The following is a 24,527-nucleotide window of genomic DNA, read 5'->3' on the forward strand; positions in this document are numbered from 1 at the left end:
GTTTTGTTCGAATAGACTGAGACGGCATCACTTTTATCCGTCAATTAAAATTAATCAATGGGTGGTGAAACAGCCCCTAAGTCTACAAATATTTTAATCAAGAACGGCGAGGTGTTCATTTGTTTATATGACAACTGTCGGTCTTTCGGATATTGTTTTTTTTTTATTTTCACTTTTCCCGTCGATTAGACTGGTTAAGATTTTTGTTTCATCCTTCGTATCAGTATGTGAAAAGAAACCTGAGGGGCTACCGAAATTCGAAAATCGAAGTTGGTATAGTACCTACGGTCCCGCTTACTCTAATATTATTTAATATTAAGAGTGAGAGAGGTCTGGTCTGATACGAATTTCGAATTTTGTGGTAGTCCGTCTGTATTCTAGTTTCGATTGTAACGGCGGTTTCCGACTAGCGTTTTTGGAGGCGCGTACATAGGTGTGTCTTTTGCGATACGGCATGAGACGCGCGCGTGAGTGCGTATGCCTAAACGACGATTTGGTTTAATTAAACGCGATTGGTTTAATTTAGCGCACTTCTAAGCGCTTATCAATAAAACGATCGTATACGCGCAGAAAAAACGCTAGTCTGAAACCGCCCTAATAATTCTAATTTTACTGAAAAAAAACAGTACTCAGATTAATCTTTCTTTATTTTCAATTAAGCACAGAATAGTACAGTATCCCAAGTTAACAGTCTAACTCGACAGTAGTCGCTCACACTCCAGAAAGATCACACGGCCACGAATCCTTTAAGTAACAATAGTGGTGTTCACGTACAAGTATACTGCCAAACCATCCATGTAAATCATACACAAGCCATACATTGGATGTATTTACGTACAAGTACAACTAAAACTTAAACTAAGATACATAATTTGTTCTTAGAGTTTAACATCTCGATAAATTGTTTTAACAATTCCTTTTAGAATCAACAGTTTTAAACGTCACTTGTCATGCGGTTAGTATTCATTATTTAATACACGAATCTGCTATACAATTCAAACTTAATTGGCTTAAAAACGAACGTGAAAAGTACAACATAGATTTAGTTAGGTATATAATGTTTTTAGTATAATCTCAACATTTTTAGAACCTATCAAACCATTTAAAAAGATGAAAATATCTGGAATTAACAAAAGAATTACACGTAGAGATAGATTTACATGCGCGTCAACATATTTGGGAACATATCAATATTAATCGTACTATCATAGCGTCCAAAACGAGTCAGACATACTGGAATGTTAACTAACGCTTACTAGAGTTAATAGTACCAAAATACGGCTTAACAACAATTAAATACTTAATTTAAAATAATACAAAATACCGCGCAGGCAGCCGACAACGTGAAACATCGTCTCAAACGCAAAACATTATTAAAATACGAATAGCAACGACGATACGGTTAACTAGACGAGGATAAGCGACAACGTCCCAAAACTTGAAGAAAGTCTTCCTGACATGAGAAGCTCACAGTTTAAGTAGTTCTTCTTACGCTGTGTCGACTAGGCATGCTTATAATATAACTAACTAGCGATGTATCGTCAAAAGTAATGTGTCAACATCATACGCAACCTTTACGCTAACTATTGAACGCAAAAAATATTCAACATGAACATGTTATACTTCAAAATGAAAGGGCTGTTTCACCACTCGCTGATATGTTGCTGGTGTTTTATGTAACAGATGCTCGTAAACCAACAAAAGAAAGAGACTGTATTACAGATATGCCATACTCACCAGGAACTTATTATAAGAGAATGGTGAAACAAGCCCTAGTTTTCGGAAACATACGATATATCAGACTGACTTTCATTATAAACTTTGAATTTCCCGATTTTTGTATTTATTTTCAAGGTGTCCCGTTAGACTGTCATTTGTTTAAAATTTAGATCGTGATCTTAAGCCGAGTTTAGACTTGCAAGAAAAATCGTGCAAGTTGCATTTACATCGCAAATCCGTAAAGCCAACGAGTTTGTTGTGGTAAATCTAGCGCCGCAATGTGATGCAACTTGCACGATTTTTCTTGAAAGTCTAAACTCGGCTTTAAGATTTATTAAAAAAATCTCTCAGACATTGATTGCAGTATTTTGAAACAGCGCAAAATGCAACAACACAGTTCAATCATAAATTTTCTTTGTCATAATTTTCTTTACTCATTTATTAAGTTGCAATAAAAAAATGGTACGACGGTGGCAGTGGCAACTTTATCACGGGATGCATCATGGAAAAAATGCATTTATATTTATAGAGGTGGCGAAAGAGGTATACAGCCATACTGGCAACTATGAGGATTTGCCGAGCCCGTCGAAGGCGTGTGAACTCTAGAATATCGGTGCAAAATGTCTAATAGATACCTACTTCCTTACAATAATAACCCATAGAAACCCTAACACTCCGTATACATCAAGGAATATGAAACAGACACATAGAGAAACAAAAAAAAGTAAAAAATGGACACATCTACAACAAGCATGTAAAAAAAATTACAGGTACGAAAAAAGCAGCACTTTCATTAAATTTCTTCTCTCTAACTTTCGTAATAAAATTAGGGATAGGTAAAAACTGGAGAAAGGCCCTTTTTGTATACCTAGAAGTACACATAACTGTTATATCGACGAGAATCTACTTTAACCAATATTCATTGGCCAACCTTAATTTTTGGCTGTCATTATTTCCAGCAGTGGCCCTCTACGTGAAGGTAGTACATAATTACATAATGTTTCTCTGCCATTAAGTATAAAGGGCAAGTCAGACCAAACACAAATATCGTAGCTATTTGTGAAACAGGATTACCTTACTGTACTAATGTCAAACACTAACTGTCCGCTTGTGGAATGATCACCAAGCGCTTGGCACATTATTTTTCGTTCTTTTAGGAATCCACTAAAGTCTTTGTCGATTAGTGACATACTGCTCTGGCCTTATCGCACAGGTGGAATTATAGCACTGCAGGAGTCTTTGACATTAGTAACTATAAATCATCCCAAGCAAGGCTTTTATGAGTTATTATTCCGAGTAAACTACACGCTATTTAGAATAGTCCGCGGACATCGGCGCTCGCGCACCGCCCCTCCCCATCCCATTACGACATAATAATCTTTATATAATAAGTCTTTCCTTCTACTTTAACAATAATTTGTTATAATATAACCTATTGTTTTTATATCTTCATTTGTCCATGTACACGAATTTTGTTTCAGTGCTCAATATTTATAATTACATGTATAATATTTTATAAAATTCGTTGACTACCTAAACAAGTGGTGTTTAGCTATAAACGAACGGGAGCTACGGTAGGGAAGGATATATTAATTTATAATACAATAGGAATAACGCTGAGTATACATTAGCCAAAACATGGTTTCGAGCTTGCCGGTTCGCTCACCCACTAAAGCGAACAAGTGAAACGGCGTGCTCTCTTGCCCGCTGTCTTGGCAAGTGTAAACCTTGCTTTAAGCGTGACGTATTTACACTCGGCTCGACTACGGTTAGCAATTACAGTCCTTATTTATTAGGTACACACAAGGGTTCATATTAAGGCGCGGCCACATGCAGTCGCTCGACGCTCGTTTCCAGCGCCAAATCTGGTCACGTGACATATAGCAATAAAGCTGAAAAATGTTTAGTTTTATCGCTGGAAAAAAACCTCTTAAATTTCGGAAAAAACACTGTTATTTATTTTCATTCACTCAAATTTCTTTTATTTGTACCACTGCCACGACTGCCACTTAAGGCGGTCCAGCTTCCAAGAACAAGATCAATCCTGTGAGTAGCCATCTTGACGCTGCTGTTCGACGCGGCGACTTGACGCTGCTTTTTTGAGCCGCGGGAAATTCACGTGACCAGATTTATCGCTGGAAACGACCGTCGAGCGACTAGCATGTGGCCGCACCTTTAGGTTCCACAGCGCTGGCTGGGTGACACTATACCGACATGAAAATACCGACATGATCTTTCGTGTACACGCCCATAGAAACTCTTGCCAGTTTGTCACCCCGCTGGCTCAGTACGTCAGTGTCATTTCCAAAGCTGTTCAATTTTGATTATACAAGAGTCTTGACAACATCGCTTTCTATGAGATAAACTTGATGTTCTTTGTAATTCCTAATTAAAAAAGTTTGTTTTAACACGGTTATTGCCACGCTGGAATCCTTGCGAAGACTTGTAGCTAAGTCTAGCCTAGCTTAAGTACAACTAGACTTCTAGAGAAATACTAACATTGGAGAAGGATTAAAATACGCGCCTGCATTTAAAGGGCGACATTTTTTTATCTACTTTTAATTCCTTACGTGCCATTCATTGAGCATATCACCTGTCCCATATAGATAAACTACATACCATATATTATTGCTCAATATATAAAGATGTTAAGACACCGACAGTGTTATCCGGTGCAGGAGCACTTAACATGCTCACAAGAAAGATATATTAGAATAGTTTCAAAAATATTTATAGTTTTATTATATGTTTTGTATAATACATAAGAGATAATTTAATTTTATTTACATAAGAAGCGTTTTTCGGGCCGAAGTAGCTTCGGTCGTATTTAGAAGTGATCTAAGATTTATTACAATAATAGGAAAAGGTGTGACACCGTCTCTGCCCCTACCTAAATGCCGAAGCATTATAATTACTGACATGCGCAATAAAAAATCGAGCACCAAACTAAGCTAGATAAAATTTCCGTTTCAACATACAATTCCTTTGAAATTAATAGAAGTACCTATACTTCGTTTTTTTACCCCCGACGCAAAAACAGGGGTGCTATAAGTTTGACCGCTTTGTGTGTCTGTGTGTCTATCTATGGCACCGTAGCTAGTAAACGGGTGAACCGATTTGAATGCGGTTTTTTTATTTGGAAGCAGATTTTTTAGCGATGGTTCTTAGACATGTTTTATCAAAATCGGTTCAGTCGTTTTTAAGATATTAAAGTTTGAAGTGACAATGTCGGGGTTTTTCAACTTTCTGTTGGTTAGGTTAGGTTATTTTAGCATTAGAAAGAAGGTAAGCGATCTTGACGTGTCTTTTTATAGAAAAGCACTTTGAAAAATAAGTCACAGCAAATAAGTTATAGCAAAGACATTTGATCATTATGCTTTTGGAATCATAGGGAATAGTTACTGTTTTTTTAAAAACTTTTTTTAATAAAAAGACTCGTCAAGATTGATTACCCTTTTTCTAATGCTAAAAAAAAGAAGTATGTATAACTCAAATCTGTTAATTTAACTACCTTAATATTTATTCTTTTGTAAACTTGGCTTTAGAATTAAAATGTCAGTTTTGTAATTTTCGCTATAAAATTTTGACATCATAAGGAGTTCAAGTTATCATAAAATATATTATAAATAATAATAGTTTCAATTCACTCAAGTATGCACATGTAAAGTTAACTTGCATAGCAAACCTTCATTTTACTTAGATATTCCTAAATTTCTTTACGCAGTTTGACTTTTATGATTTTGGATTATCCAATTTGCAAACTAGATTTTTGTAATGTTGGCCAATAATTTGTAGTGTTGGTGTAATATTGACTCCATTCAAAATATGAATGACATGAGTTTCAGCCTGCCCATATTGTTAAAGACGTTAGCGTATTCTACATATAATATAGATATATTATTTGATTCCAATTTTAAAGATAGTTACGTAGTTACGTTTCACTTAATACTTGTATTGTATGTATTTTACCCTTTCTCATTGAAATTACTGAAGGAATTTGAACGCGATTCACTTTGGTTTTTTTCACATATATCAATTTCATGTCGTCATGGGATTTACATGTTAAATTTGTCACCATCGACTTCAGTCTGCTAAAATTTGAAAATTTACATATTACATTTAAAGAAAAAGTAGCTTATCATGTTTTACAATTGACCTTACACCCGAACCATATCATAACAAGGCAAGCCTATGTCCGCTACGTACCTCTCCGTTTTTAGGTTATCCATACTTAATTTAAAAAGCGACCTTTTTAATGCCACAAGTTGTGTGGCAAATAAGGCCTTTGGCTTGCATCGGAAGTGACTTTTGACATTTTGAACTTTATTATTTTATTTGTAAATTTGTGATGTTGTTGAAAGTGGAGCTTAGGAAACAATATAGTGGTAGAAAGAGATGTACTATATCGTTTCTAGTATGAACAATGGAGACGTCAATATAATGCAATGCAAACACGCTAAGCCTAGTGAAGTATAGGCTTTAGACTATAAGCCTTCCACATCATCGAAAATTTGTCGTGCTCTCATAGCACATAACCGGAAAGAGGCCTTATTGTCTAATACACCTGGATTCACAATCGTTTGCATCTCTTTTTCTGTCACATGGTATAAGACAAGCGTAGAGAGATGCTGAATGCGATCGTGAAGGACAGTGCATTTAGACAATACGGTCTAAGGTCTCTGGTGTACATTACCGTATAAGGTAAAAAAAATAAGAAGATGACCTGTTGTATGTAGTAGTAACGTATCCCTGACTTTCTATATTCAAAAAATGACTTAAGTCCCATATAAATTATGTGGACTACTACTGGTCACCTTCTTATGTTTTTTACCTTATACAGATGTAGTGAATAATGTATTGCTTTCTTATTTTGTCAGAAAATTTCGTATTTATCTTGTTTTCTCAACTAGCTTACTCAGTAAGCTAGTTAAGAAAGCTAGATTAATTTAGAACTTATCCGACAAAATACGACGGAAAAACATTATTCAATAGATCTGTACCTATGTGTCGTCAAACGTCAGACGTGTGTTGCCAGCAGTGAAATTAACAGCAATAACTGTCAAAAGTCAGGTCCGTTCGTTCAAGCGTCACGTGGCTACTAATTGTTGCGTTTGTGTCAGTTGAGCGGCAGACAGAACATGTGCTGGAGCAGCGTGGGCTTGCGCGGCGGCAGCTCCGAGCACACCGAGTCGTAGTCCGAGGATGACGACTCGCCGTAGCCGAACGCCTGCAACAATGACATTATGATATGTCAAACACATTCACTGCCAAGAACCCTCTGTTCATAAGCGGAAAAACGCTCCTACTGGTTACTAGTAATCATCTAAAATGACACCACACAAACAGAACTTGTAGTTAGTGATAACTTCGTTGCTTCGCCAACGCTTCACCCTCCCACCGCACATGGAAAAACTCCAAACCCACGACAAATAAAACCCTGGCGGACTGGTTACTAGTAATCATCTAAAATGACACCACACAACAGAACTCTTTAGTGTAGCTCGTTGCCATGGTAACTTCTCCCGGGTCCCTTCTTAACCCTTTGACCGCCACGGTCGGTAAAACACGACAGCTGAAAAAAGTGCCATAGTGGCCATGTCGGCATTTCGTGGCGCATATGGAACGATTTTCAGAAAAAAAAATTGTCGGCTGTGGCCGACCGTGCGGTAAAAGTACGATTGTGACAAATCCATCCATCTCCTAAGTATGCTTTTTAGTAAGTATACATTGCAAACTTTTTTCTAAGCAAGTGTACTGATATCTTTTAAGTTACGGGATCACAATATCAATAATAAAAAGTTGATTGACCAATAGCTTAGCGGCAAGGGTCTTCTAACACTGGGTATTCCGGCACTGTACGGGCTCTTTCTTGCCAGTCGTTCATAATGGCTTTTTTCCGATGGCACGACCTCATCTCCTATAAAGCACCTCATATAAAATTAAAAAAAAACTAAAAACAAGTAAACAAACGCAAGGACCTAATGTCTTTAGCCCCTAAGGCGACTCAACCTAAAAAAAAAACTCGTAATAATCTTCCGATAAATACAATGGAATTTCTTTAAACTTTTTTTTCACCTGCGGGTCGTGGTAAGGGTGCAGCAGACAGGCGTGGTGTCACACGCAGTCCTCCAGGGACATCAAGAGCGGATTCACGTACTCGAAACCCTCGAACTCTGATTGGTCGATGTCCGCGATCACGTTACTGTGGAAATACCGTAAAATGAGAACAAAAAATAATTGACAACCAGAATATAAAGCTAGAGTACCTTCAATTTAGACACTGCGATGCGTCATGAAGTTTAAAATTGATAAACATTTACAAGTGTACTCAATAAAATGGAATATCGCTAGATGGCGTTAATATCTTGTGGTCCGTTTGAGATTTCTGTTATATTTGGGATTGGTTTTTAAATAAAAAAAGGGGAAAAAAGGAAGAAAATCTCCAATCGCGGTAATTTCATATTTTATCTCCCTTTCCCCAAAATTGCACTCGCACTTTGTTTTATACTATGTTAAAATCAGGCAACAACAAGCAAAACACTAAAATCAAACGGACCGTACGTAAATGATGCCATACAATAGGTATTTTGTATGTAAGAATACTCTCTTTCATACAAAAAAATACTAACTCGTTGTCAGGCGTGAGATGCACGGGCTCGTCGGTGAACTCTGGCGGGAAGTTGGCCAGGTCGCGCTCCCCCTCCAGGCGCGGCTTGAACGGCGGCACCACCTGCTTCTGCTCCAGCTGGAAACACATTACGTTACGTTACATTACATTACGTTACGTTACATTATGTTACGTTACATTTCATCTTAACACACACACATTTTAGTGTATCTTTTTGAGTAGGTATTAGTCACTGTTTTTTCTTTGTACCGCACGTATTTTAATTTTATCTTTGTAACTTTTCCTTTTTAACTAGGTTAGCTGGAAAAGATACTTTATTAAGAATAAGTTCGCCATTGTACTTTGTACATAGGGATAGTAAAATATTTAAAGGGTTTAAATACATACGTACAATACGTACGCTTGACTAATATTTTAAGCGCGAAAGTTTGTGAGAATGCATGGATATCGATCATCGTTTATAATAGACCAATAAATTCTACATTAAAAAAAAAACACAAAAAGGTAGTAATTGTGGTGCACACTGTCACTTTAAGGGTTAATTTGGTTAACAAATTAGTAATGCGATAAGATATTTTTAATTCAATGAATGTTGCATAATAACTGACCATTTCCCACTCGATGCTCTTAAAGAACGGGTGCTGCACTATATCCATAAAGCCAGCCTCGCCGCAGCCGAGCCGCTCAGCCGGGCTCTTGTTGAGGAACCCTTTCAGCACCGACGCCGCCTTCACCGACAGCGAGCGGGGGATACGGATCGTCTTCTCTAGAATCACCTGAAGAAAAATGTTAACGTTACGGAGGAGGGTAGTAATTGCATGAAAAAGTTATTATGTCGTTAAGAAGCAGTTTTGCACATTTCTTAAGTCTATTCGCCGTGAGTTTTATGATAACGTTTCCGAAAAGCGTCTATCACTACAAACTGTATGACGCGGGTCTTATCGCCGCGCGCACTTTTCCTCGTAGTTAAGGGCAAAGATATCGACACGGCCAAAGTTGCAAAAATATGTATACATGGCCTTAATGTTATGTGCATAGTCGTGTATACATATTTTTGCAACTTTGGCCGTGTCGATATCTTTGCCCTTGACTGTACCAGGGACTCAGTTCTTGTTAAGCGCGTAGAATTAATGACTAAGCAAATTTTTTGAACTTAGTAAACGAATATTTCTTGAAATAATAAAGGTCATCATCATCATCATGTCAGCCGAAAGACGTCCACTGCTAGACATAGGCCTCCCCCAAGGTTCTCCACTCAGACCGATCTTCTGCTTTCCGCATCCACCGCCATCCCGCGATCTTAACCAGGTCGTCGCTCCATCTTGTTGGAGGCCTATTGACAGTTCGTCTCTCGGTCCGCGGACGCCATTCGAGAACCTTCTGACCCCATCGGCCATCAGTCCTGCGAGCAACGTGACGTGAATATTTGGTGACGTGCTGCAATTTTTTTACCCGTTGAGAGTCCAGAACTGTCTCCAGTCGATAATAGATTTTTTCCAACCGCACACCGCCATTTCTTATAAAGCACCTCATATCAAACAAAAGCAAGGACATAGTTGTCTTTGGCCCAAAAGGCGTCTCAACCCCAGAAAAAAAAACTCCCACCCACCTGGAACAGATAGTCCTCCGTATTCTGGTCAGGGTTATCGGCAGCTTGCGCGATGTCGAACGGCGAGCGGCCAGCTAACATCTCGTACGTTAGGACTCCCAGCGCCCACCAGTCTACGGAGAAGCCGTACTCTTCACCACGAAGAATCTCAGGGGCTATGTAGTTAGGTGTTCCACAGAAAGTGGACGTCGTGTCCCCGGGTCTGACGCCCTCCTGAAATGAAAATGGGTTTAGATTAAGATTAGGTTATGTCGGAAAGAGCCCTTATTTTGACCTCAGTAATTTATTGAATCAGGCGTTACTTTGCGGAGGTCCATATCAGTTAACTGACACAATTACTTTGCTCACCCGCGACCTTATGATAGCTACGTTTATGCAAGAAATTTGTGTTCATGCAGTTCTTCAGCCTCCACACTGTACATACCTACATCCATATAATCACGCCTCTTTCCCGTAGGGGTAGGCAGAGACCACTTCTTTCCACTTGCTACGATCCTTACATACTTGTTTCGCTTCGTCCACTTTCATTATTCCCTTCATACATGCTCTTCGGTTTAGGGTACTCTCTTTTACTCGCGTATTAAATGACATAAGCGTCAGCAGGACGGCAACATACGAAGTTCGAGTTTTGCACTTCGTGGTATAGGGCCTGTCTTCAGACATCGCGTGAGCGGGTTTGGGTTATTGTGCAAAGAGAATACGACGGTACTTGAACCGCAATTTATTACAAATCGGAACAGACTATAATAGTCGGTAGGTACTAGTTTAAACGAAACGTAGGACAGTTCCGTGACAACTTCCTTAAGCCCGGTTTCCACCGCGAGCGGAGCGGACTTCGGACGGTTTATAATGAGGGGTATAAATATAAGGCACCCTTATTGAATAAACAGTGTAAACTAACTGTGTCTTTTACTACAGGGTTTCTTAAAGTGGGTCAATAAGAGTCCGTAGCATGTGTATCAAGGGTCCGCAGTACGAATCAGAATCAGAATAAAATGTATTTTAGGAAAATTCCAAAAAAAAATTTGATAGGGGTCCGTGGAATTGTTTAAATTGTGAAAGTATTCCGTGACTGCAAATAGTTTAAGAAACCCTGCATTAATGACTTAGTTTGTTTAACATAATATCGACCAACTTCATAGAGGTTTGGTGTAAATACTTTTATGCAGCCGATCGTTGTAGGCCGCTCCGCTCTTGGTGTAAATTGGGCTTTACTGTTCGGCAGCTCGATTGCAATTGAATCCAGTCGGTGTCGGTCTGTCTACTAAAGCGTCTACTCAATATGTTTTTTTTAAATATATTATATATAATATTATATGTATACAATATATAAAATGTTCTATCGCATTGCTTCATTAATGTATTGATAAATAAGATTTAGTTCAAAATTGAAAATACAAACTGAAATATAGATGCACAGAAAAACCAGAAAAATAAGACCAGCACTGGGAATCGAACCCAGGTCCTCGGCATTCCGTGCCACGTGCTATACCACTACACCACTGCTGGACAACAGCAGTCCAAACAACAACAACAACAACAACAACAGTGGTCCAGCAGTGGTGTAGCGGTATAGCACGTGGCACGGAATGCCGAGGACCTGGGTTCGATACCCAGTGCTGGTCTTATTTTTCTGGTTTTTCTGTGCATCTATATTTCAGTTTGTATTTTCAATTTAGGTTTTACGGGATGACCGTAAAAGTAAAAATTTGGAATTGAAATAAAAAATACAAAAAGATTCCAATAAACCAATCTTAAGATTTAGTTCGCCAAATCCTATCTTTTTCAACGTAGGATTTACTGAAACCAGGGCCCGATTGCATAAAAAATTACAAGGAAATAGTATTCATGAATTTCAATACAAAATCGTTAATAATATCGATAGCTCGAAGTTTGTTATGCAATTGGGCCCAGTTATTGAAAAAGGGACAGGCTAATCATAGTCACAGGATAGCGAATAGCTATTACTGCAATGTTCTGCCGTCAAAATGCAGTACTAGCACAAACTGTAAACAGTTTTTGAATGTCTGTAGGATGCCATAATATCATATTATTTCAGTAAAATTTTTGGAAATATACCTAGCTCCGTCGTTACTATCGATATAAATATATATAAGTATGTCATGATTCGTCATGGCGACAAACTGAAAAGAGAACTGACGTTGTCATGGCGGTTTGATTACGGTTTGTGCTAGTGTCGCCCCTCGCGCAGAGCTTTGCCTAATATTCCCTATTGGTCATATCTGTGAGGAAATACAAACGATATTACCTTGCACATGCCATAGTCAGTCAGCTTGATGTGTCCCTCGTGATCCAGCAGCACGTTATCCAACTTCAGATCACGGTAGATGACGCCGCGCTCGTGCAAGAAGTGCAAGGCCAGCGATATCTCCGCCGCGTAGAAGCGAGCGTGTTCTTCGGGCAGCCGCCGCTGCCGCTGCATGTGGAACCTGGAAGGACCAAAAACCTTATTGACTAACACTTGGATTTGAATCGTTTTACTGCTTTTTTCTGCCACACGGTGTCAGATAATAATAACAAAAATCTTTCTTTACTCTCACGCAGGCTTATAAACTATTACAAGATTCGGCATTCTAGGTGGAATGAGGGTTTCGTCGAAATATCGCTAGATGGCGTTATCGTGGAGTTCGTTTGATGTTTCAGTCTTGCTTGCGATTGGCTCATTTAGATCCAATCACAAGCGTGACAGAAACGTCAAACGGACCTCACGATACTAACGCCATCTAGCGATATTTCGCCTGTCGAAAAACCCTCACTCATTGAAACGGCCGGTGAGAGAGCTTGGTGTCCGTACTAGGAAGACCTGTCAAGATCACCAAGCCATTAAAAAGCGAACGAATTACGTATGTAAATTGTTCGGGTCAAATCTTGCAAGTTGAAAAGTTAAGGGTAGAAAGAGACGGAGAATACTGTCGCGCATGTCAGCGCGTTAAATAATACTATCTCAGGTTTAAGACTGGCGTAGAAGGTTTACGGAAAAAAACCCATGGCCTCTCAAGCAGATCGTGGGTTGAAATAGAAAATCATGTGCGAAATTACATTTGATATTTACAACGAGCTTTACAGCGAAGAAAAACCACGTGAGGAAACCTCTACAAACCTGCGAAGCAATTTAGTGGTGCGTGTGAAGTTTCCAGTCCGCACTAGGTTCGCGTGGGAACTACAGCCTAAGCCCCCTCATTCTGAGAGGAGGCTTGTGCCCAGCCGGGATGATGATGGTGATGATGATAATGAGGAATGTAGGCCGAAGATAACTCACATCAGATCCCCACCACGCACAAATTCGATGACAAAGAACAGTCTGCTAGGTGTCTGGAAGCAGGAGTGCAGCCCCACGAGGAACGGGTGGTTGGAGGCGGTCTCGAACACGTGCTTCTCTGTCTGCACCCAGTCGATGTCTTCGTCGTCGGTCACCAGAGCCTTCTTGATCACTTTCATCGCGTACACGCGTTTCGTCCGTTTCAGTTCCACCATCAAAACCTGAGGATAGGATTAAACTATTGATTTAGGCATTATTTTGCAAATTTATATCTAGCTGGGAACATTGAATTTTCGAATAGATCCGTAACCTATTAAGGTGCCCCCACATGCAGTCGCTCGTCACTCGAAGGTGATTTTGAATTTCCCGCGACTCAAAAAAGTAGCGTCAAGTCGCCGCGTCGAGCAGCAGCGACAAGATGGCTTCTTGTAGGATTGATCTTGGCCTTGGAAGCTGATTTCTTAATCTCATTTAGTAGCAGTCGTGGCAGTGGTACAAATAAAAGAAATTGGGGAATGAAAAAAAAATAACAGTGTTTTTGCCGAAATTGAAGAGGTTTTTTTTCCCAGCGATAAAGCTCAACATTTTCAGCTTTATCGCTATATGTCACGTGACCAGATTTGACACTTTAAACGAGCGTCGAGCGATTTCATGTGGCCGCGGCCTTATTGATACTGTTTGATACAGCTCGTGAAGCACTTCAGGATCAGTAAAAAGTTTTTCGATATCTTGTATAGTTTATAAATAATCGAGTGAGGTTACTTGTCGTTTTCACCCTGTATATGATATCGGTTAGCCCAGTGGTTAGACGCTGTACTTTGTATAGCGTGGGAGACACCACAATAAAGAAATCTCTCTCCTGTTGGATGTTGTGTAAATTATTACATACAATCAAAAAGCGCAAAATCATATACTCGTATCTGGGGCACGTCATCAGTTGTCGCTGCTAACATGGGCGTACGCAGGGGGGGCAGGGGAGGGCAGCTGCCCCCCCTAGAAATTGTATGTTCTACAATATATTATGCCCCGTTTACCTATGAAGTCGGATCCCTTCCCTTGCGGGTGTTTGCCCTACACACTACATATACTTTGTGTTTCATGTAGGTGTCTTTGTGTAGTGTGTTGTGTATGACAAAATAAGCGCAGGCATCTGACCTAAAAAATCTGACTTGCCCCTCCCTAGGCCAGAAGCTGGGTACGCCCCTGGCAGCTAATATTGATGAAGATGAAGAAATCATGGCTGCGGAATATAAGGGAGTGGACCGGGATCAGCAGTGCTGAGCAACTGTTCCAGATGGCTCAAGACAGGGATAGATTTTCAGAGCTAACGGCCAACCCTCCTCCTAACTGGAGTGGCATTTTAAGACGAGAAAAAAATACCTTAGCGTAAGAGCCACGCCCGATGACCCGGATCAGCTCGAAGTCATCGAGGGAGTATTGGCGCTGCGAGCCCGGCTCCAGGTCCTCGCGCGAGGCCGGCGCGGGCGCGGGCGGCGTCTCTGGCAGCGGCGGCTCGGGCTCCGCCCGGGACCTGCAATGACAACAATCATCATTATCATCAGCCGAAATACTTACATTGCTAGACATAGGCTTCTCTCAGATAACATGCACACACTCATACTCACACTCAAACGCACGCACACAGATACACACACGCACGCACGACGCAGAAACTTTCGCGTTTATAATATTAGTAGAATTACACCATTTGTTGCTGGTAATAATATTATATGAAGGAAGAAAGAAGACATTTAATCACTAACACAGAAGACACATTAAACAAAAAAAAACATGAAATAGTACATATTGCTCGAAAATAGTACGGTCGCTGATTCAGCATTATGCTATGTTACATTATACCTATGTTTAATTTTGAACAACTCTAAAATCCGTTGCGTAATTTAAAAGATCTTAGCATACATACATACAGACAGAGAGCGGGAAGAGACTTTGTTCCATAATAAATTATTATACAAAACCTTACCTGACAGATGACGCGCGCCCGAGGGTGCTCTCCCCATTGGCGTCATCCTTAATCTCGACGGGGTCAACGTGCTCGCTGGAGCAAGGCTTCTGTACCAGCTTGTGGCACTTCTTATGCACCAGCAGCTTGCACTGGATGCACTTGAAGCCTTGCCGCCCGAGCCCCCAGATGCGGTCCTGGCAGAAGGCACAAAAGGCGCGCTGGAAGGGGAAAACCACGTTCAATAACAGAACTATTGAAATATATAAAATGACAGGAGACGCTAACATTCTATCGCACATCTCTTTGACTTTTTGATAACGTTAACACTACGGCAAGTGGCTGTAATGAACAGTAGAATCTGTTGTGTTGTATGTTGTCAAATTAGCTGTGCTCATGAATACAAATTATAAAACAGGTTTAGTATATCAATTAGAGAGCATATTAATTACTCTTTGCTTTTTCTATTTTAATGGTTTAAACAAATAATACGAAAACATTTTAATGACTGTTAATGACGATTCTTAGGCGTGAATGAAAGCAGTGTAGTCTAGATACATCAAGCTAATTATGTTTTAATATGAATGAATCACTGACAGTTAATTTGTAATCTTTCTTTAGTATATTATCAATCAACTGGGTTTAACTTTTCATCACCGAGCCAGAAACTTCTTAAAACTTTAAATTCTTACGGTAGCTATTCTACTCTGTACTTTTTATTTCACTTTGATTTTGAATCACATTCCTCGCTGGAGAAATGGTCGAAACTTACAGTTAATGGCTATATAAGCTAGTTTTGAAGTATTTTAAAAAATTTCGAAAATTGCACGTCAAAATAAGTTGAGCATGATTTTGCTAGTAAAGTTTTAAAATTAATGATTATGTATTCTACAACGGCTCCTTTGAAATTATTTACGAAATGATATATCGATATTCTTTTTTACTGTAGTTTCAAAATTGTTTGAACAGAATATTTAGTCCTATAGGCATCGAATTGTGTGAAATTTATTTCACGCTAGGTTTATTTTTTACAGTATTGACATAAAAACAAACGGGATAGAAAAGCACCATTTTCATAAATAGGTAATCCATTAAGCGGAACTTACTCTATTAAATCTCTTGGCCTGGAAAATATGGCCGTTGACACGGTAGAGTTTCCGCCACCGGCGCGCGCCGCGCCTGTATATGCTACCTGAAAATAGAACGATTAAACTTGAATAACTTATAAAATACAGTTTATTTTAGTTAAAATTATAGTCTGTCCGTCATTTTTGAGGAGCGGGAGAGAAGGATAATGAATTAACTATTTCACAGTGCGCGGGAAGATGCGAAACACATCTGTCGGTTCACCATTTGCTAATTTAAGAAATATAATCTACATAGTTAACTATAAAACTAGCCAGAGAACTGGTTGACGTGGAAAAAGTTACATCTAAGCAGTAATACATTTTTTGTAACTTAATAAGTAAGTAAGTAGGTATAATAATAAAACAAAACTAACTCGGCAGAATATCTTCCAAAAAATCTATCATTATCGGGCGATGACGTGAGTTTACAAATCCAGGACTACATATTTAGCAACATAAAGCTCCACATTTACACATATTTATTCCCAACCCCAACTTTCAAATTGAAATGATACGAGCACTTAAGCAAACTAAAATTGCCGACGTCGACTTTCCGTCATCATTTGTAAAACACGTGTAGCCTAACAAGCGTAGGGACACTCCCCGGCCACAATTAAACCCAGTTCGATTGCCACTTTTAACATAATTAGGGCACCGACACACCTCTTTCACTTCTGTCATCAATCTTTCACGACCCCATTTCACACAACAACGCGCGAGAAGCAATGACGTTGCACTGTAGCGGTAATGACGCGATTGTCACTTAAATTTCGGAGCGAATTAATGACTTTACGTTTAAATAATTAGCATTTTAAATAGCTAGACCTGCAAGATGCTTGGCGATGTCGCCGGTACAAGACATCGGAGTGGCATGGCGGCGGCTCGGCGAAACTTATCGATATTATCTTATCGGCTTTAAGGCGAATTTTGTGAAGCAACCGATTTATAAATAACAGAATGAGCGCGAAATAGATTAAAAACTGGCCCTAAACCACGAAGTGCAAAACTCGAACTTCGTATGTTGCCGTCCCGCTGACGCTTATGTCATTTAATACGCGAGTGAAAGGGACGGTGCGATACGAACTTCGATTTGCGAGTTTCGTAGTAGCCCCTCTGACGCCGGGAGAAAACATGTGTCGGTCGCTTTTACCTGGTTGAGAGTCGTTGAAAAAGTTTGAAGTTCGTACAAAAACTATTTTCAATATAAGCGGTATCAGTACAATAGAACTAGTTATTGTTATTGATGAAATATCGTAATCAAAAAGTCACTATGCTGGAATGCGAAGCCGCAACGTCATTTGTTTATTACAACATTTTGTTTTTCTGTGTTGTAAATTTATGTAAACAATAATAGTGTCCCTTATATCAACTATCGGTTACTGAGGGTGTAGGGGTGTCCTGCTTACGTCCCCCTAAACAGACAGTATACCTACCTCTTAACTGTTAGTATGTAATCTAGTGTGCTATATTTTCCAAATTTGAAAATTTTGTCTTTATTCTTATACCTCGTAAGAGTTCAAAATATAACAAACATTTAATTTATTATCACCAAATATAAAAAGCCCGCAACATTTTCAGCAAAGTACTCGTGTGCAAGGAGCCAAATTGACCGGTTACACTAGAATTTCAATATCATAACAATTTTCCCGCGCAACTGTGCTTAGCCCATAATAGGTACATCATTTACAGCGCGCCGACGCGGGACTCGGCGGAATACCCGGATTTTAAGGAACTAGTTTTAATTCTAGTACTAGCTGTTGCCCGCGACTACTTCCGCGAGGAATTAGTTAATCGCTATCCCGCGGGAACTATGCAATTTTCCGGGATAAAAACTATCCTATGTCCTTCCCCAGGACTCAAACTCTCTGTATGCAAGCAAAAATGATGGGATTACTCACGGTCCTCCCCGGCACACGACATGCCCGGCGCTGGCGGCACATTTGGAAAAACTGAAACAAAAAAAAAACTGTTTAATAACTTAAGTTCCTATTATTAGAGTTTTTATTCAAAGGGCTCCGTACGTTAAGAGGAAAGAGGGAAACGCTACATAATTAAGACGAGGATTCAATCATCAACATAAAGAAAAACTTATTAAATTATCAGTTTTAAATATTATTGTTTATAAATATGTATGTTAGTCTGTAAGGTATTTATTGTATAAGCCAACTTGCCCGAAATAAATCTATTTATTATTATTAAAATTAGTATTACACCGGTTGCGGCCTGTAATACGAGCAAATAAATAAAACATAGATCATACTCTACAAACTGAACAACATTAGTTCAGCGACTTAAAAATAATGGAGTCTTAAATTTTTCCTTTTTCATATAAATTAAATAATGTTATCAATGTACGCCATCCTAGGACCCAACTGAAGGCACCTGTCGCTGTCGCTAATAAACATCAAACATTTTGCTTTACATTGCTGCTTCGAATAAAGTTAAAAGTGTCTCCACAGGGGGTGGAGTTTAGTCCGTAGGCGTCTGGTGAGCAATTCCCAGATGAGTCGGGCATGCTGCCGAGGCCGGCTCGGCAGTATTCTATGAGCATTCTCCACCTCCATCGAAAAAAAAAAGTAATACAAATAAAATAAACTAATTATCGTCGACGGACATTATGAAAGATAATTTTTTTAATTTCGTATGTTCGTTGGTTGTACCACTTAAGTATGTTTTAAAATGTTCTGTTACAAATACAATGGAATTAATATCAAGTTTAAATATTTATTAATCACTATGTTATTTTTGCGCATGCTAGGATTTTAGGGAAAGTCCATCCGAATTGCTACCACCATCTTACTCGCCAAGCAACTCCGCTGCCAAGAAGCAATACGCTCGTGAAGAATAAATCTATCATTTCGATGTTCAATTTCGAAAGATTTAGTAGTTTAGATACGCCCTTACCATACTTTAACCGCGCCGAAATGTGTCGATTCCGAAATTAGTCAGCTCACACATTTGTCATTGTAATATAATGAGAAAGGAACGTGGCAGTCAATGAGACGCCAGTTATGGGTGTGCGTAATATAGAACCTCTTTATTAAGTAAAACCTAGATTATATGTATGCATTATGATGCTGGCCCATGTTCAAGAGGAGTCCAGAGTTATCCCGGCCCATCTTCGGGGGAGTCCAGGGATATTCCGGCCCGCCGCATGTCCGACACGACGCTTCAGTCAAGTGCCGCGCCGTGTCGTCGCCATACTACAGCATCATGACAGAGAAATTAGTGTTAGTACTCGTAATTAACGTAAGACAAAGAAATGACACTACTTTCTCAGTACCGTGTAGTCTCTAATATTACTACACTTTTTCACTGCGAAGGCATATCTAAACTTCTACATCTTTGTCATTTTTTCTGAATGAATAGTGGTCCGGAGTCCAGACCACATTTCAAAACAAGAGAAGTGGATAGAGCCGTACATTTCCTCCGTCATGTAATGGCTAGTTTAAACAACAAAGGCAACAGGAACGTCCGACTACTTCGTTTATTTCCGGACGAAATTGCATTCTGGTTGGAAAGAAGCTGAAAATGCTTGGATAGTAACATATGGGGTGGGAGTGGACGGTGGTCTCAGCTATATTGTTTACATTATTTAGGAAGCTGAACGAACGCAAGCACTGGTTAAACGCTAGAGGTGATTTTAGGGTGCATCTTTTTGGAGGGAATTATAATGTAACACTTTATTTAGCGCTCTGAGAAAATGAATTTCTGGTAAAAAAATAGTTACAAATCAAGCTTTTGCTGACTGTACTTATATACCGCATTTGTATATACCAAATTTCAAGTCAATCCGACCACTGGAAGTGGGTCGAAATGAATTTGCAAGATTTGACCCAACAAAAGCAATAGCAACAACAAACAGGGAAATTTGAAAAAAACATTGTACCTATTACCAGCAATGTTTTTATACGATAGGGGGAAAACGAGCAAGTGGGTCACCTGATGGAAAGCAATCACCGCCGCCCATGGACATCCAAAAAGAAAGTTGAGTTACGGATGCGTTGCCAGCGCTCTGAGAAAGGAGAAGGCTCGTTCTTTGAAGGTCGCTTGTACCGATCCGGAAATACTGGCGCTGTAAGCTGATTCCAAAGTTTCACTGTGAAATACCTACCATGAAGTGCTTAACCTCCTGAGTCCTGAGTCCTAACTTTGTTTAACAGGCTTAGTGCTTAAGACCTAGACGTGGTTCACCTGCCTTGTTATTTTGGATATTATTTCAAAATTCTTAAAAAAAAATATTCAAAGAACAATTTGTACTTTATAAAGTACATTCGGCCGTTATTCTTAGTGTAATTGATCCTTTATAAAGTACGCGAGGGCTCAGGAGATTAGAATACAGCTTTATTTTTTTGCCTATTTTTAAATTTATACGCAATCCTCATTGCTCGAGTCAGACTTACACTTGATCAGCTTTTACACGATAACCAACCACTAAAGCCAACAAAATGTCTTGAACAAAAATATAATGTAATCCTGGTTTGTTTCACTCCGAAGCAAATCAGCTAAAAGCCAAGCCGGTGTCGCATCAACTAAGAGCGTATAAAATACCCTTGTATAAGAGTTATGGCGCACGACGAATGTTTCCCGTTTTCTGTATGCTTTGAAACAGGACAATAATATTTTTATAGGGCTACATTTAACCATAATTACGCACTCGCTTACAGCGGAGCGACAAAACTATACTCGGTTCTCGCTGCTCGCCCACTCGTTTCTACTTACTCGCTCTACTCGCTTCTCGCTCATCGTCGGCGGTGGGAAAAAGGCCTAGACGTTTATTGGAATTGCAGATCATCTTGCGCACTCAAAAACATTTAATAAAATTCTGATCAAAAACTTGAACAATAAAAAACTAAACTCTAACCGAACACTGAAATACCAATTTCCATTTTCAAACAGAAACTAAAAAAACGCAACCGAGTCTTCGTAGTGGCCAGCAATCACGGCTAAAAAACATTCATCGACCAAACAAACTCAGTGCGATGTACAAATAATAGCCTAGGAAATATCGAATATTTGAAGTGGCAACCCACTTTTTGAAATAGCCGGTTGCCTCAAACTGCACTTAGCTTATTTTAAAAGGAAACACAATTTTGGTGCATTGATATTGCAGGAAAATTGTACATTGCAGCAATTTCTGAATGAGGTTCTTTCTGTCAGATGATGCTAATATTACGATGGAGTGTTTGATAGACTAGTTATAATGCTGTTAGGCTGGTGATTGCCTTCATAAAGACAATAACTGCAGCCAAGTGTGATTCACACACGTCGGGTCCATACCATCGTACTAAAATCGCCGAAAAATACGTATTAATAGTTATTCTGTGAAAATCTCATAAGACGAGAGTCCTTTAGTGGTTACCGCATAGGGCTAAGTAATAGAGGCCTCGATGATAATAGGTACCTGCGGAACTAAACTAAATAAATGTGCACAGAATTCGAAACGAGAAACTCGTAAAAACATTCTAAGCCCGAAATCAACTAATGCAGCAGACACGAGGCACGATTTAACTTGGCAGCGAAGAAAAAACTTTGTAATTCGAAAATTGCATTAAGTGCTTTCTTTTTCAGAAGAAAAAGGAAACAGATCTTGGCTTCAATTATGGTTGCTGTGCCATTTTTTTTATTTCATTGGGCCAGAGTAGTTGTATAATACAAAAATAGTTAAAGTTACCAACGCCGATTCCATAATTGTAATAAGGTTAGATATTTCCACGTTCCATAGTTTTATGCTAGTAATTTTTGTAGGATAGGTAAACTAAACGGTAAGTTATTTAATATTATAATGCAAAAAATAATTATTAATAAATAGTAAGAAAATTCATTTTCATTCAAATGAATTTTGTTTTAAAACTTATTCAGCTGCTTTCGGCAACTTCTGGTGAAAGTAATGAGGTGTCTGTTTTCAGAGAAAAAAGAAAACGTCGTTCTTATTTCACATTGCGAACTGTTTTCAATTTACTTTTCCTATTTTAAACCCGGCGCTTGTATTGGGTGCCGCGCGATCTTAACTGGCAGGAAAAATAGTAACACTTTTTAGTGGCCAGTTACTTCAGAGTCGAGTTCATAAAGGCTTGTCTATGGATGTCTATTGAAGAGAAGTATTATTGACGAGTGTGCTTTAAAAAATATAACATAAAGCAAGGAATACACATGCATGCAACTTGTACACTTTCGAAAAGTAACCCGTACGCTTGTGTAAGACTTGCACTAATTTTGAAATGAGTATGCAATTAGTGTAAAAAAGCGTGCAAGCCGCAGGCATGATGTTATGCCCACAAAATAAAACATGCTTTTCGTGTTTGGTGCAATTTGCACAGTGCACAAACATACAACGTGTAAGTATAATATAAAAAATTAATACATTATATAGTGATTAAACTAACAGTCCCATTTTTACATATCTACTATTGCTAAAATTACAGTGAAGTGAAGCATTCTATTAAGTTAGATTATTTTAATTAGGTAGTTTACTTAGAAGTGAAACTAATTCAGAACATGTCAAAAAGACATCGAGTATAGAGGAAATAGTTACCAATGTTTTCCTTGTATTTTCCAACTGCGTACTGGATCAATAACGAGAAAGAATTTAAAACGGCATGTCCACAAGAACTTTCGCAACAAATTATATAGCACAATACGTACAAAATAACGAGCAATGCAAAAGTTCCACGAGAAAAATACGCTCGTATTACAAAAGTGCTAGAAAAACACTATTACATGGTCCGAAGGAGGAAAATATATTTAGTTAGTTACCTGTTATGGCTGTCTAATAACGTTGGACCTGATGTAACAAAATGGCTGATATGTGGGAAAAGTTGGATTGGAGCTAGCAAATTGGACTGCTTTCCATAAAGATAGCACTTGCGATAGATAGTCGGAATATGTATGGGTCGGGTATGCAGCAGTGGCGCGGAGCGGACATTTTTATTAGGCAACTTGGAGAGTATGAGAAGCGTGGGTTAGGTGTGTCTTCGAATAACGTCGATAAGCCAAAAGCTACTAGAACATTATGAATGTTTAAAGTCCCACCAAAGACTAGCTAGTACCAAAAAATTGTTTCTCGGAAATTGTATAAGTTTTTGGTAACTAAATTAAAAAAAAATATTAATGACTAGCTTTTGCCCGGGGTTTCGCCCGCGTGGAATTCGGTTATCGCGCGCTGTTAAAAAGATAAAAAGTAGCCTATGTCACTCTCTGACCCATAATCGCTCCGTTTTGACGTGAAAGACGGACAAATACAAACACACACACACCCACACTTTCGCATTTATAATATTAGTATGGATTCCGTAAACACAAAATTCAAATTTTATTGTTATAGACATTTAGGGTGTATTTGACTGGATGGCAAACGAGCAAATGTCATGGTAAGAATTACACCGCCCATAAACATCTGCAACACTATTGCAGACGCGTTGCCATAGATAAGATATACCTCATGCCAGTAATTCACCGGCTGTCTTACTCTCCACGTAAACACAACAGTGCAAGCACTGCTTTCAAGCATTAGCGACAAGATGGTTAGCAATCCGGGCGACCTTACAAGGTTACCACCTGCAAAATAATGATTAAATATCATGGATATTTAAAATAATGCCGATCCACATTGGCGATCCCTTACTTCAAAATAAAAAGCGTATCTCCGGTGTTAGAAAAATGTTGTGTTAAAAGAAACACTTATGATCTAAGTAATTAACTAGATTGCAGATCTCTTTTGAAAAAATCATAACCTTTTAAGTTTCTAGCCGGATTCATCTGAACACAGTGGATTTTCCAAATCGGTGGTAGATGTTATGAAATCTAATAAGTGCATGATGTTCATATTTTTTTACTAATAAGTTTATTATCAATTACTGCATTTTGTTCGCATCTTCGTTTAAAACTAACCTGCGAGAGTTACACAATTTATCTTTGTGCCTTTCATCCATATTTATTCAGCCACTTTTGCGTGATTTATGAACAAAGATTCAGACATATGAAATGAAGATTTAGATATAAGACAACCCTTTTGTTAATTCAAGACTTGATCCACTGTGTAGGACTATTAGGATAAAGCTACTGTAGCTGTTATTCTAACCATATTTTTCATGTAAAATAGTTAACTTTTAGATTTGATATAATAAATATGTATGTAAATACATAGTAATATCAAATCTACAGATACTACATCATCATTATCGATGATATCTTCAGTTGTT

General features: G+C 38.8%; 1 protein-coding gene across 4 annotated transcripts in view; it reads right to left on the minus strand.

Moving 5' to 3' along the window:
- Window positions 1-629: 629 nt before the first annotated feature.
- aPKC (protein kinase C iota type) overlaps window positions 630-24,527 on the minus strand; it is a 357,009-nt gene continuing 333,111 nt past the window's right edge. For 3 of the 4 annotated variants that reach the window (XM_074106076.1, XM_074106075.1, XM_074106074.1), the window contains 11 exons: window positions 18,225-18,275; window positions 16,306-16,391; window positions 15,221-15,420; window positions 14,617-14,767; window positions 13,237-13,457; window positions 12,226-12,406; window positions 9,957-10,169; window positions 8,956-9,123; window positions 8,349-8,464; window positions 7,795-7,921; window positions 630-6,946 (listed from right to left, as the gene is read on the minus strand). In XM_074106076.1, the coding sequence (XP_073962177.1) occupies window positions 7,834-7,921; window positions 8,349-8,464; window positions 8,956-9,123; window positions 9,957-10,169; window positions 12,226-12,406; window positions 13,237-13,457; window positions 14,617-14,767; window positions 15,221-15,420; window positions 16,306-16,391; window positions 18,225-18,275 (1,475 nt within the window). In that variant the 3' untranslated portion in view covers window positions 630-6,946; window positions 7,795-7,833. Of the gene's footprint in view, window positions 6,947-7,794; window positions 7,922-8,348; window positions 8,465-8,955; window positions 9,124-9,956; window positions 10,170-12,225; window positions 12,407-13,236; window positions 13,458-14,616; window positions 14,768-15,220; window positions 15,421-16,305; window positions 16,392-17,151; window positions 17,204-18,224; window positions 18,276-24,527 lie in introns of those variants that run through there. The other variant, XM_074106077.1, reaches the window with a different exon arrangement.

This window comes from Choristoneura fumiferana, chromosome 23 (genome assembly GCF_025370935.1).
Source record: "Choristoneura fumiferana chromosome 23, NRCan_CFum_1, whole genome shotgun sequence".
Classification (NCBI taxonomy): Eukaryota; Metazoa; Arthropoda; class Insecta; order Lepidoptera; family Tortricidae; genus Choristoneura; species Choristoneura fumiferana.